General features: G+C 53.6%; 1 protein-coding gene across 1 annotated transcript in view; it reads left to right on the top strand.

Annotated features, from left to right (window-relative positions):
* The first annotated feature begins 3,205 nt into the window (after positions 1-3,205).
* Positions 3,206-12,227, top strand: part of ANXA13 (annexin A13) — a 200,537-nt gene continuing 191,515 nt past the window's right edge. The window contains exon 1 of the mRNA XM_086966189.1: positions 3,206-3,335. Coding sequence (XP_086822315.1) covers positions 3,321-3,335 — 15 coding nt within the window. The 5' untranslated portion in view covers positions 3,206-3,320. The remainder of the gene's footprint in view (positions 3,336-12,227) is intronic.

Below are 12,227 nucleotides of genomic sequence, written 5' to 3'. Positions count from 1 at the left end.
CCTTGGTAAGGAATCTGCAGATTTTACGGATTCTGCAAATATGGAAAAAGCAGGAGGAAACTACTGCATTGATTTGGGGCTTAAGAGACAGATCGCTACAGATGATAACTCCAAGGCTCTTTACAGAGTTTACTGGGTGAGGAGCGGCGCCTAATGATGGCCAGAAACTGGGATTCCAGGGGTTGGTGGAACCTCTGGTTAAAACAAGCTCGGTTTTATAGGGGTTGAGTTTAAGTTGACTGAAGTACATCCATTCACTGATCAAAGTCATGGTGGATTGAAAGTTAATGATGGATATGTTAGAGGAATGTATGTTGAAGACCAGCTGGAGTTCGTCAGCATAGTTGAAAGTTGTGGCAGGGCTGTTACGTAGAGACCCGATTAGAGGTTGCATGTATAAATTAAATAGGAGGGGCGAAAGGGCCGAGCCCTGGGGAACCCCACAGGTCAGACTGTTTTTTCTCGTCGAGAAGTTATCTAGGCGGACTGCATGGGAGCACCCGTCGAGGAAGGGGATGATCCATTTTAGGGCCATGCCCTGGATGCCGGCGTTGCCGACACGGTCGATCAGGAGTTCATGATCGACCGTGTCAAAAGCCGCCGAGAGATCCAGGAGCACCAATGCCTGCGAGATGCTTATGTCCGCTCCACTCCCGAGTTCGTCCAGAACTGCCAGGATGACGGATTCTGTGGAGTGAGCAGGCCTGAACCCCGCTTGCCGTGGATCAAGGAATTGGGAATGCTCAATGAATGAGCTCAGGCAGTTCATGACATGGGCCTCTAGAATTTTACTGAGGTAGGGGAGCCAAGAGATGGGACGAAAGTTGCTTAGCACCAAAGGATCTGCATTGGGCTTTTTTAGTATGGGAACGACTGTGGCGCATTTAAAAATGTCTGGGACGACGCCTGTTTTAAGGGAGTTATTGAGGAGCGAGAGAGGCGGGTCCGGGCAGGTGGTAAAAGCCTCTTTCAGAATTTGGGGGGGGAAACGGTCATTGAGGGAGCCAGATCCCACTCTGTTTAGTAGGGTCAGGAATTCTTCTCTGGAGATCAAAGGAATTTGGTCGAGCGTGGAAGAATTTTTACAAATAACAGGAAGGGTGGAGGGGGAAGTGGGGGTAGGGTTAAAATGCATTCTAAACATAGAATAGCGAACACCCAAACCTCATGTGGACATAATTTCCTACATGGTGCTATGATCAAGTGGTTCCAGCAGGGAAAGACTTTAGCCATTCCCCGAGGAGGTACTTTGCATCAATGAGAGGAACTTTGGGGAGCTGCCAGGATGATCTGAAAGCTAACATAGCACAACCCCAGTATTCAGTTCCATTGGCACCTCTAAGGGGCTCTGCACATAAGAATTCAAGTTGCTGATACCTACTGTGGTTGCAAAATGAGAAGACCCTTTTTTATGTTACATTACCATGCCTGTGCCTAGCACATATAAACAAAAGGGGAAGAGTTGGCTCGCTGTTGTCAGTCAAGTGACTGGTTCCATGTAGTGCTGGTTGCGGTTTTAGGGCCGAATTGATATTTGGGCCGACGAGTTACTCCATTACAACAGTGAAAGATATACCATCTGCCGAAATCCCATATCGTGTGCTGAACTATAAATCCCATAATATTGTATGCAATATATATTTCGGCAACCCGGATATCCGTCATTGTTGTGACGGAGCAACCTGTCCGCTGAAATCTAAACCAGGCCAGGGCCGGGCTGGCCGTAGCGGGCACCGAGCATTTCCCCGGTGGGCCGGTTTTGGCCCCTGGGAGGCTGCTTTTGTTACAGGGACGTTTTGCAGCATAGCTGCAATATCGGCCCTGTAACAAAATCGGCCGAAACCGGCCCTGGCAAACAGCTTTGCCGTCCCCCCAACCCCTCCGGGGGGGGGGAACGGGAGGGGGGACGGGGCGGGGGCTGGCAGAACACTTTGCCAGGGCCGGTTTTGGTTCCCAGTCCGGCCCTGAACCAGGCCCTTAATCTTGGTCGCCAGGTATACAGCAGTGCCAGACAGTGGCGTAACAAAAGCCCCCCTGCAGGGAGGGGGGGGGCCCCCTCCAGCACACTGCATGCTTCAAACTGGGCCCTGAGAGTGGGTGGCCCCCCCCCCCTGCATGTACTTTGCCTTGGGACCCCTCAAGTTTTGTGACGCCACTGGTACAAGAGTTGACTGGTTTGTAAATGGTGCAGCAGGTCTTGACTCCACAATTAATTGTGGGTTTGTAAATGCGCTAGAATCGACTCCCGAAGGAGTATCTCTGCGTAGAAGGAGTATCTCTGCGTAGACCGCTGGGGAACCTGTCCTGGCTTTCCCTGTGAGATGGTCCCTACTGGGTATCTTCAAAGTGAAACCAGGCAACCCCGGCGTATGTGGGGGGCCATTGTGGAGATGAGGCAAGCTAATGCCCAGAGTGATCCCTGGTTAGAGTAGGCACTGAGATGAGAACCACCGAGATGAGAATTATCGAGACCACTGACGATGACCCTGGTCCACGACCCTGCCGCGTCGGGAATTGAACCCTGGCCGTCCTCTGCTCCCGGGTCTGCCGCCTCTAACCAGTGAGCCACACCACTCCACACCACTCTTTACTTGCAAACACCTCGGATGAGGCTTATGGAGGCCTCTCCTCAGTGGACTCAGATGGACCTCATGCTAGCAGAGCGTTACTTCTAACTTCCGCCAAGGTGAGACTGGACCGGAACCTGTGCGCCGGTTATAAAGTCTGCTTCCGGTCTGATGAGCACATCCATTTTATTCCAGGCAGTCTCCATCTTAAGCATGACGAACAATCAATATGAGATGGGTTTCTGTAGAAACTAGAAGAGTGGCAAAAAACAAAAAAAATAAACACAAACAATCAGACATTCAGCACAGAGAACCGATTCGTCACAGTCCGACTGCAGCTGAAGTCTCATCGATTTGGAAGGCTGGCAGGACTGTGTCCGATAAGCACCGGATGTGACCAGGTGCCCTGTCACAGGGGGAATAACCTTACCAAAAACTGCAGATTAAAGTTACCAGAGTGATTCATCACACTTGGTCATTTATTTTACAAACCTGCTTACAAAGGAGCCCACCACACTGGGGATGCTGTACACTTCTGAAGTGTTCAGATCTGGGCAAGGCAGGGGCGCCGGTGAACGCAGACAGGTAAAGTAAACTCCGAGTTTATATTGCATGTCCATAAACGGATGCAGGAAGATAATGGAAACGGTTACTCATTAAACCAGATTATCTTATAAAAAGTGACAGCTACGTTGCCCGCTTTGTTCTTCGCAAGAGCTCCGCAAACACCGCGCGCACAGAAGCCGAGCAGAAATGGGCAATTTCCACGTGAGTACCTCAGCAGCCGGGGATGGAAAAGTGAATTTGTGTTTGCGCACAGCGGGCAAGAAGCCGGTGAAATATTCAGGGATTTTAAGGAACCCCGTGCATGAAGGATGCTCACATAGCCTGCGTGGCACCTGCACCCCTGGTAGCTGCTCTGAAAGGGCTTTGGCGCTGGCACGACGTAAAAATTTAATGTAAATCTATAAATGGAGCTCGATGGTTTTAGAAAGATATGCGTGAGTGCTTGCCCCGCGTATGTTTTGAAATAATATAACAAGGTTTTCTTAAAGCGCTTCATGCCTCACTTCTACTAATCGGAAGTACTGGAGATAACTGTGTTACCCAATTGAACCATATTCAATTTGTCGAATCCTAAGGATGAAAGTTTGATTCAGATTCTTGATCTGACGATCACTACATGTGGTCGGAGGGCGTTTAACTCACCGAGCTGCTACCCTGTGAAAATAGTTTTTGTGTTCATCTGTAACGCAACTGGTGCTCGTGGAAAGCGCTCTGATACCTTCGACTCGAGTTCGCGCTATAAAAAAACTCCGATTTTTTTTTCATTGAAAAACAGTACTCATTTTATTTTTTAATATATTTTATTGAGTTAAAAATCAACAATAGCAATTCATAATAAATATAGGACAATGACAGCAGACAGTACATAATACAACTACTTAGGATGTCAACCCCATTAACAAACGTTTGAGTGTAAATTAGACACATCATTTTGTATGAGAAGAAGAGAAAGGAAAAAATGTTAAAGAAATAAAGATTAAGAAAGGAATAAAAGAAGAGGAAAGGATAGAGAAAGACAAAGAGTGATGTACAAAAATGAGAACTAAGCAGTGTTTATTTTCTTATCATGCTAAGAAGATGTCTTTATGTGTTTTTTTTTTTCGAAGATACATTTATAGGATTTTAGAATAGGGTTGGCGGTAGTAGTTAACCGATGCTTGCCGGATGATTTAGGGAGTTGAAGTCACTGACTTCTGCAGTAGTCTGCTAGGATGAGTTTGAATCCTGGCCACTCGGCCTTTCCTCGTTATGAGGATGATAAATGGAGTGCCGTTAAACTGATGAAAAAAACAGAGGGACCGGCTCTATTTAGCCCTGAGAAACGGCAAAGGTGCGCTATATATAACCGTCTTTACTATTATTCCTAAAGTGAATAAGAGCTAGAGATAGGTTTAAAAATTGTATGTACTAAACAAATACGCTGACAGGGGACTTGCAATGCTGGTTTTTCTACGTGTTTGACATGAACTGGCCGCGGGGTGCCCACATCCAACCTCATGCACCAGGATTGCTCACTCCAGTGCGCCTGCAGCTGTAACCACTAGTATGAAAGATGTAGGGTCCACCGATTGTCTCCAGGACTGGCAAGAAAAACTTTAGGAAATACAAAGTACTCTCGTTTGTCAGCTACAATCACTTCACGCCTGACGTATCTTAATGTTCATTCTCTCAGCCCTTTGGTAGATCTTGTAAAATGGCGCGTGAATTCAGGCTGCAGAGCGTCCACTGCCCGCACTAAAACACACCTAGAAACTGATTGCTGCTCATAGTGGTAATGTGACTTAGGAATGGCGGAATCTAGGGGACCCCATGGTTCAAAATCTGCCCGGTGTTTTGTGTTCATGTTCCTGGACACTGTATAAAGTCCACACAAAGGAGTAATAACTTGACGACTGTATATGATAAGATATGTCTGTTGAAATTATTTTATAGTTTTTTATGTACCTTGAAACCGAATAAAGATTTACTTACTTACACACAAAGGAGTAATGCTGCAGTGTTGTGTTAAGTGGTTTCCTAGATAGAGGAAAAGCAAAGCAGTGGTGAGATAGCTCAGCGAGTTAATACCTGGTGGCTGTGAAGCGTGCAGGTGTCCAATTCCATACGCAGTCTCCCATTCTTGTTGGTTTATAGACCGAGGGCCAAATTCTTAAACCGCATTTTGTAGTACACAAATAAGTACTAGAGTTGTCTACTCACGTACCACAAAAAGCTATGCACAACAGTGGTGTTGTTAGAGCTTTTATTAGGGGGCACTCAAGGGCCAGAAAGCCACACCTTACACGACCAGTTCTCCTGCCGCCACTGCCGCCAGACCTTCACCACTGCCCTGGCTGCCGAACCCCTGAAGCCCTAAAATGCATCCTCCTCAAAATGCGCTCCTTGCTCAGACACGCCGTGGAAATCTGGAATCTCTTGGACTCGCTCTCTCCCAACATCGCCTTCTTCAGGGAAACCTGGACCATTGCCTCCTCAGCCCCCGATATCGCCATCCCAGACGGGTACAAGATCCAGAAGGGCTGCCCCAACCACCCAGGAGGAGGCATCGCCATCGCGCACAAAAACTCCCTCCGTCAAAAACACTACCTCCAGCAAAAACATCCTCGCCGCCGAGCACTTACACTTCGAGATCTAGACCAGCCCCAATTCCACACTCCGTGGCACCCTCGCTTACAGAGCCCCAGGGCCCTGAGCACAGTTAGCCGACACCATCACCGACCTCATTGCACCCCACGCCATCGCCACCATGGACTACATACTCATCGAGACCTGAACTTCCACCTCAACAACCCCCAACGACCCCAACACCACCGCCCTCCGTGACATCCTCACCAAAATGGGGCTGAAACAACTTGTCACCACCCTGACCCACAAGGTAGGACACACTCTAAACTCCATCTTTGCTGGAAGCAATAGCGTCCACTTCAGCCACACCACGCAGCCCCCTTGGACCAACCACCACTGCATACACTTACTCGTCAACAAACCCAAGCCACCCAAACCTGCTCTGCACCCCCACGTAGGAACTGGAGCAGAGTCACTGAGGAACAACTCCACTCCACCCTCAATGGCAACACCTCCCGGCTGCAACCAACGCCAACCTCGCAGCCATGGAATTCCACTCCTGGATCGCCAGCTACGCTGACTAACTCGCCCGCTGAGCAACCCCGATAAGCAACGCCCCATGAAAGCCGTCTGGTTTACCTCCAATCTCCAACAAACCAGATGCGCCTGGAGAAACAGCAAGACACCCGATAACTACACCACCTTTGAGGACCCTGTGACGGAATACCATCAATGCATCAGAACCACCAAAAGGACCTTCATCGACAAGAGAATCCTCAGCAACTCCAGCAACTCCAAGGAACGCTTCAGCGTCATCCAGGAATTCACCAAACCCTGCAGTGAAGCCACGGACATCACCCCCTCCCAGGACCCCTGCGACAAACTGGGATCCTACTTCCACCTAAAGATAAAGAACCTCTACGACAACTTCAATGACCACACACCGACCCAGCAGCCAGCCCGCTCAGCGGCAATGCCAGTCAGACCACTATCTCTGCCTGGACACCGATCCCGACAGAGGAGACCGCTGCAACCATGAAAATGATCCAATCTGGGGCCCCTACAGCCCCCTGACCACCCCACATATACCACAGAGCCGCCACCACCACCACACCCATGTTGCAACGCACCATCAACACCACCTTCGAGACCAGCTCCTTCCACGATGACTGGAAACACGCAGAAGTCAGGCCCCTGCTCAAGAAGCCCTCGGCGGACCCAACTGACCTCAAGAACTACCGGTCCAGGGGGCGTGGCTTGGGCGCCGATGGCGATGGTCGCCTGAGAGCTCGGCTCCGGGACTTAGCCCGAAATTATCCTGTACATCGGAGGCTGAGGGGCGCCCCAGACCCCGCATTCGGTTGAGCGAGGCGACGACACCCTGCCGGGGGCCTTGGTGGAGTTTGGACGGGGGTGGCTCCGAGGAAATGCCGAAGTTTGCGGAGTTGCGGAGTGCGACCCAACATGGCGCCCGGACCCCTTTGTCCCCTTGATCGAAGCTGCGGAGTTGGGGAGGTCTTGCGGATGTCGCCTGGCACCCGGCTTCACCATCCTCTGTTGTTTTAGACATTGGACATTGGCTGGTTCGGACCTTCTACAGCGGGATCATACTCGATTAGACGACCGGGCGGGTGCCCACGCGCTAGAAGGCACCGGGCGCGGGTGCCCTCAGTTCCAGGCGGTGGTCTGCACCGCGACTCCGCAACTAGCTACGAGTTCCTGTCCAGCCCAACTACATGGATGGCACGACACTCTGGCGCCACAGGTCAACCGGGGGAGTTGGTGGCCCTTGCCCCGGAGCTATAGTGGGTGTACGGGCCTGCCCGACTCGGCGACGGGTGTCTCCGCCCCCTTATCGGTGCCCTCGGACGCCGTGGCGGTGGCGTGAGCCGAAACGGCGGAGTCTCCACAGGCTCTGGAGAAGGAGATCGCCCATACCAGATTTGAGAACGAAATCCCGGGAAGGTCGTGCTGGACACTTGTACACGGAGACGCCTACCCCGGGACCTTCGCGGAGAGCCCCTAGCAGTATGGGGAAACCTAAAGGAGCCAAGGGATCCAGCCAGACCACCTCAGACTCTGAGGCCCAGGACAAGGAAGAGCATGGAGATCCTAAACGACCTGGTGGCGCACCACTCCAGCAACAATTCGACCGTGTACTGGAAGCGATAGAGGCAACTCGGTCGGCCCTACAACAGGACATCGCCCAGGTGGCGACCGGCCTGGGCCTCCTTAGGGCAGACCATGGTAAACTCTCAGACCGGGTCAAGGAGGTGGAGAGCACGGTGAAGTCTATCGAACCGGCGCAGAGAACCCTGGCTGCGACGATAAAGGATGCCATGTCCCGAATCGAGACCCTCGAACGGAGGGCGGAGGATGCGGAAGGCCGAAACAGGAGGAATAACATTCGGGTGGTGGGCCTGCCGGAAAAGATCGAGGAAGGTGATATGGTGCGATACTTGGAGACCTGGCTCCGAGACACGGTGGTCCCGGAGGGCCTATCCTCCTTTTACACTCTAGAACGGGCCCACAGAGTTCCAGCGCGGCCCCCACAGCAGGGACGAGCTCCAAGGCCAGTGGTGGCGCGGCTGCTACATTTCCGGGACAGAGACCTGATCCTAAATGCCGCCAGACACAACGGCCCGTTCCAGGTTGCAAACAGTCAGGTGAATATCTTCCCTGACTACACCTACGAAACGCAGCGCAAGCGGTTCTCCTTCCTGGCGGTTAAGCGTGAACTCAGGAGTGAGGGCATCCAATATTCACTCCTATTTCCCGCAAGGCTCCGAGTCATTGTCGACGACAAAACCCAGTTCTTCGACACCCCAGAGGAGGTCTGTGACTGGCTCGAACTGTACCGGACGGGGAAAGATGGTTATAGCGCCTCGACCCATCAGGCGGAGGAGCCGGAACAAAGGAGGCGATCTAAAAGGGTCAGGAACCGCCGCGGCCGCACGGGAGGGCCCTCGACAGCGGAGACATCATCTGAGCGGAGGGGAGTGTTGGAAGTTCTGTCGGAACTGTCGGGAGCAAGAGGCGAAGTCATCGAGGAGGAGGAAGAAAACCCGGGTGCTCAGGGGGCACCTTCGGACTCGGAAGACTCAGTGGCAGACAGTACCCACACGCCGGTGATCACACCGAAATCGGTGGAGGACCTTTTGGACGGACAAGGGTAACGGGATAGGCTACCTTGTTTTGGGTGGGGGCCCGGCAGGGGGGAGGCGGTTGCCGTTCTTTATTGCTGACAACGGAGGAGGGAGGGTTGGGGGGCTTCTGCTCTTGCCCCGAAAGATTTTGACACAGGGGGGGGCTTACTATAGTCCTGGTAGCCTGGGCGACGAGGGCCCACTGCCTCCGCTCAGCCCGCTCCTGGCCCATAAGGCCTTCCAACGGTGGCGACCGTAGGGCTAGTGGGGATTTTGGGGTTGTTCTCCATAGAGGTTTGGATGGGATCTAGATGGTGCAGTTTGGGTCCTGTTCTGGGGTGGTTGGGGGGGGCTTTGTTGGTTTTCGGGGGGTTTGGTTCTGGTTGGGGAAAATGGCCGCCATCAGCGCTGGGAGGATTGATGTTTTTTCTTTGTGGGGACCCGAACGGGGAGACTGTGCAAGAACACTCTGGGACAATGGCTGATGTTGCTAACTTGAAATGTATTACTTGGAACGTGAGGGGGCTTCACACTATGTCCAGGCGTCACAAGGTCCATGCTTATTTAGTGCGTAGGGGAGTGCAAATGGCGCTGCTGCAGGAAACGCATCTGAACAAGGCGGAAGGGGCGGCGCTTCAGCGTAGGTGGCGAGGGCAGGTCTTTTCCACAGCGTACTCTGCTTATGCCAGGGGGGCGCTAATATGGATCAGGGCAGGAGTCCCCTTCCAGGTCACGAGGACAGTGTTGGACCCAGAGGGGCGTTTCGTGGCCATATCAGGCACGCTAGGAGGGAGGGACTTGAACGTGTGCTGTGTGTATGCTCCTAATGTGGACCAGACTGCCTTCCTTTCCAGGTTATCGGGCTCGCTGGCCCACTTTTTCGCCGGTCCCCTCCTGCTGGGGGGAGACTTTAACTCCGTGGTGGATGTAGACATGGACCGCTCGCATCCCCCGCTCCCCGATTCCCCGGTCCGGCGGACGGCTAAGGGCCGTCAAGATTGGCAGACCCGCTGGGGTTTGACGGACATCTGGAGGGCGCATCACCCCGCGTCTAGAGATTATTCGTACTTTTCGTGCCTTCATGAGCTGCATGTCAGACTGGATGGCTTTCTTGGTTCGTCCGAATTAGTTTCGGCGGCGGTCCGATCGGAGTATTTATCGCGGACCATCTCGGACCATAACCCCCTCCTGCTGGACATTCGCTGGTTCCCTGGGACGCCGGCAGTACCCACCTGGAAGATGCGCCCCGAGATCCTCGAGGACAGTGTCTTCAAGGCGGACCTAGGGGAGAGAATCACGGATTATTTTGCGTCCAACGGCGGCTCCGCGAGTACTAGGGCGTTCGAATGGGACGCTTTCAAGGTGGTGGTGAGGGGCTACTGTATCTCTAAGAAGGTGGGCATGCGGCGTGTTATCCTGGCTGACTTAGACACAGCGGACCGAGCGCTCCGCGAGCTCGAAATTAGCCGCCCCGGACACCCGGAATTGCAAACACAAACGGTAGAGGCGAGGGAGAAGGTAGCGGTGGAGGTCGAACGGCTCCGATGTTTCGATTATAAGGCCTATACGGTCCGGTCTCTTGCGGAGGGCGACAGGTCGAGCGCATTACTGGCGTGGTTGGCCAATCCTACGCGCCAGTCCCAAACGACGACTAATATGCGTAGGGCGGATGGGACCGAGGTGTGCACCCAACCGGAGATTCTTAATTGCTTCCGGCATTACTACGAAAGCTTATACCGCAGTCGCTCCGCACATGACCCAGACCGGCTTGATAACTATCTTAGCCCACTGGAACTCCGCACAGTGGAACAGGAAGTGGCGGAAACCCTGGGTTCTGACATCGACTTGGGGGAGATCCGCGGGGCCATCAAACGGATGGCGAGGAACAAAACCCCGGGCCTAGATGGCCTGCCGGTGGAGTTCTATGCAGCTTACGCTGACCTCTTGGCCCCTCGATTACTGGTGGTCTACAGGGAGGCAAAGAGGTTGGGTCGCCTCCCTGGCTCGATGTGTGAGGCGTTGGTGGTTCCTCTCCTCAAACCAGGCCGAGACTCGTCGGACCCGGGGTCCTACCGTCCCCTTTCAATGCTGACGGTGGACTACAAAATATTGAGCAGCATCTTGGCCTCAAGGCTATTAGGGCATATGGGGTCCCTAGTACATGAGGACCAAGCCGGTTTCATCCCACGGCGTAATACGACCATGAACATCCGAAGGTTGTTCCGCTTGCTTGGGGAGCCGTTCGTGGACGCCCCGTCCCCGGTAGTTTTGTCGGTGGACCTGGAGAAGGCTTTTGATAGCCTGGAGTGGGACTACCTATGCGCGGTACTACGGAAATTCGGCCTCGGGGAGGGATTTATCAAATGGACGGCAGTCCTCTACGCTTCCGCTTCGGCCAGGGTTAGATCGGGCCCTCTGATTTCATCGCGATATCCGGTGGAGCGTGGCACGCGGCAAGGGTGCTCCTTATCCCCGCTTCTTTTTGCACTAGCGGTGGAGCCACTAGCGATGCACCTTCGCTCGGGAGCCCACTATACGGGCTTATGGACAGCGGCGGGCCCACATTACGTCTCGCTCTATGCGGACGACCTGTTGCTCTTCCTGGAGGATCCGGTCGACGCATTACGGGGAGCGGAATTAGCGCTAACGGAGTTCGGAGAGGTCTCAGGCCTCCAAGTGAATTGGTCTAAGACCTGCCTCTTCCCGATGCGTAGGGGTGCCCCCACTCCTGCGCTAAGTAAAGAGATCAGATGGGAGCCCAACTGCTTTAAATACCTTGGGGTATTTGTGTATCACGACCAGCCCGACCTCCTGGATGGAAACATTGCCCGTTGCATACGAGCACTCCGAGGTAGCATGGACTTTTGGGCCACGCTGCCGCTCTCGGTGGCGGGACGCATCGCCCTGCTCAAAATGGTGGCGCTCCCCCGACTATTGTATTACTTTCGGACTTTGCCGATCTGGGTCCCACCGGCTACGTTTCGCCGCTTGCGCTCTATGGTGGTCGGGTTCCTTTGGGGAACGGGCCGGCGGCGGGTGGCCCTCAATACCCTGATGAGGCCGAAGGACGAGGGGGGGCTCGCTGTGCCGGACTTTGAGAAGTATTACCTAGCGGCGCAGCTCCAGACATACACCCAGGAGATAGCCAGGGAGTTCAGAGGCCCGGAGGACGGTAGAGGGACGGGTATGGCCAGGCACGTCCTCTCCTTTATCGCGCTGCGACAGCGCTTAGTCCTACGGGACCTGTCGATGGAGGAGCGGACTATCCGACTCTGTTGGAATCGGGCTCATAACAGAGGTCGCCTACGGACACCATATGCACCTGAAATACCATTGGGGATGCTGACGGCCCTCCCCCACGGTGGAGATTGGTCACGACTGG

Source organism: Lissotriton vulgaris, chromosome 4_1 (genome assembly GCF_964263255.1).
Source record: "Lissotriton vulgaris chromosome 4_1, aLisVul1.2, whole genome shotgun sequence".
In the NCBI taxonomy this organism is placed as follows: Eukaryota; Metazoa; Chordata; class Amphibia; order Caudata; family Salamandridae; genus Lissotriton; species Lissotriton vulgaris.
The sequence above is the reverse complement of the archived record's forward strand: the minus strand, read 5'-3'. Positions and strand labels throughout refer to the sequence as shown.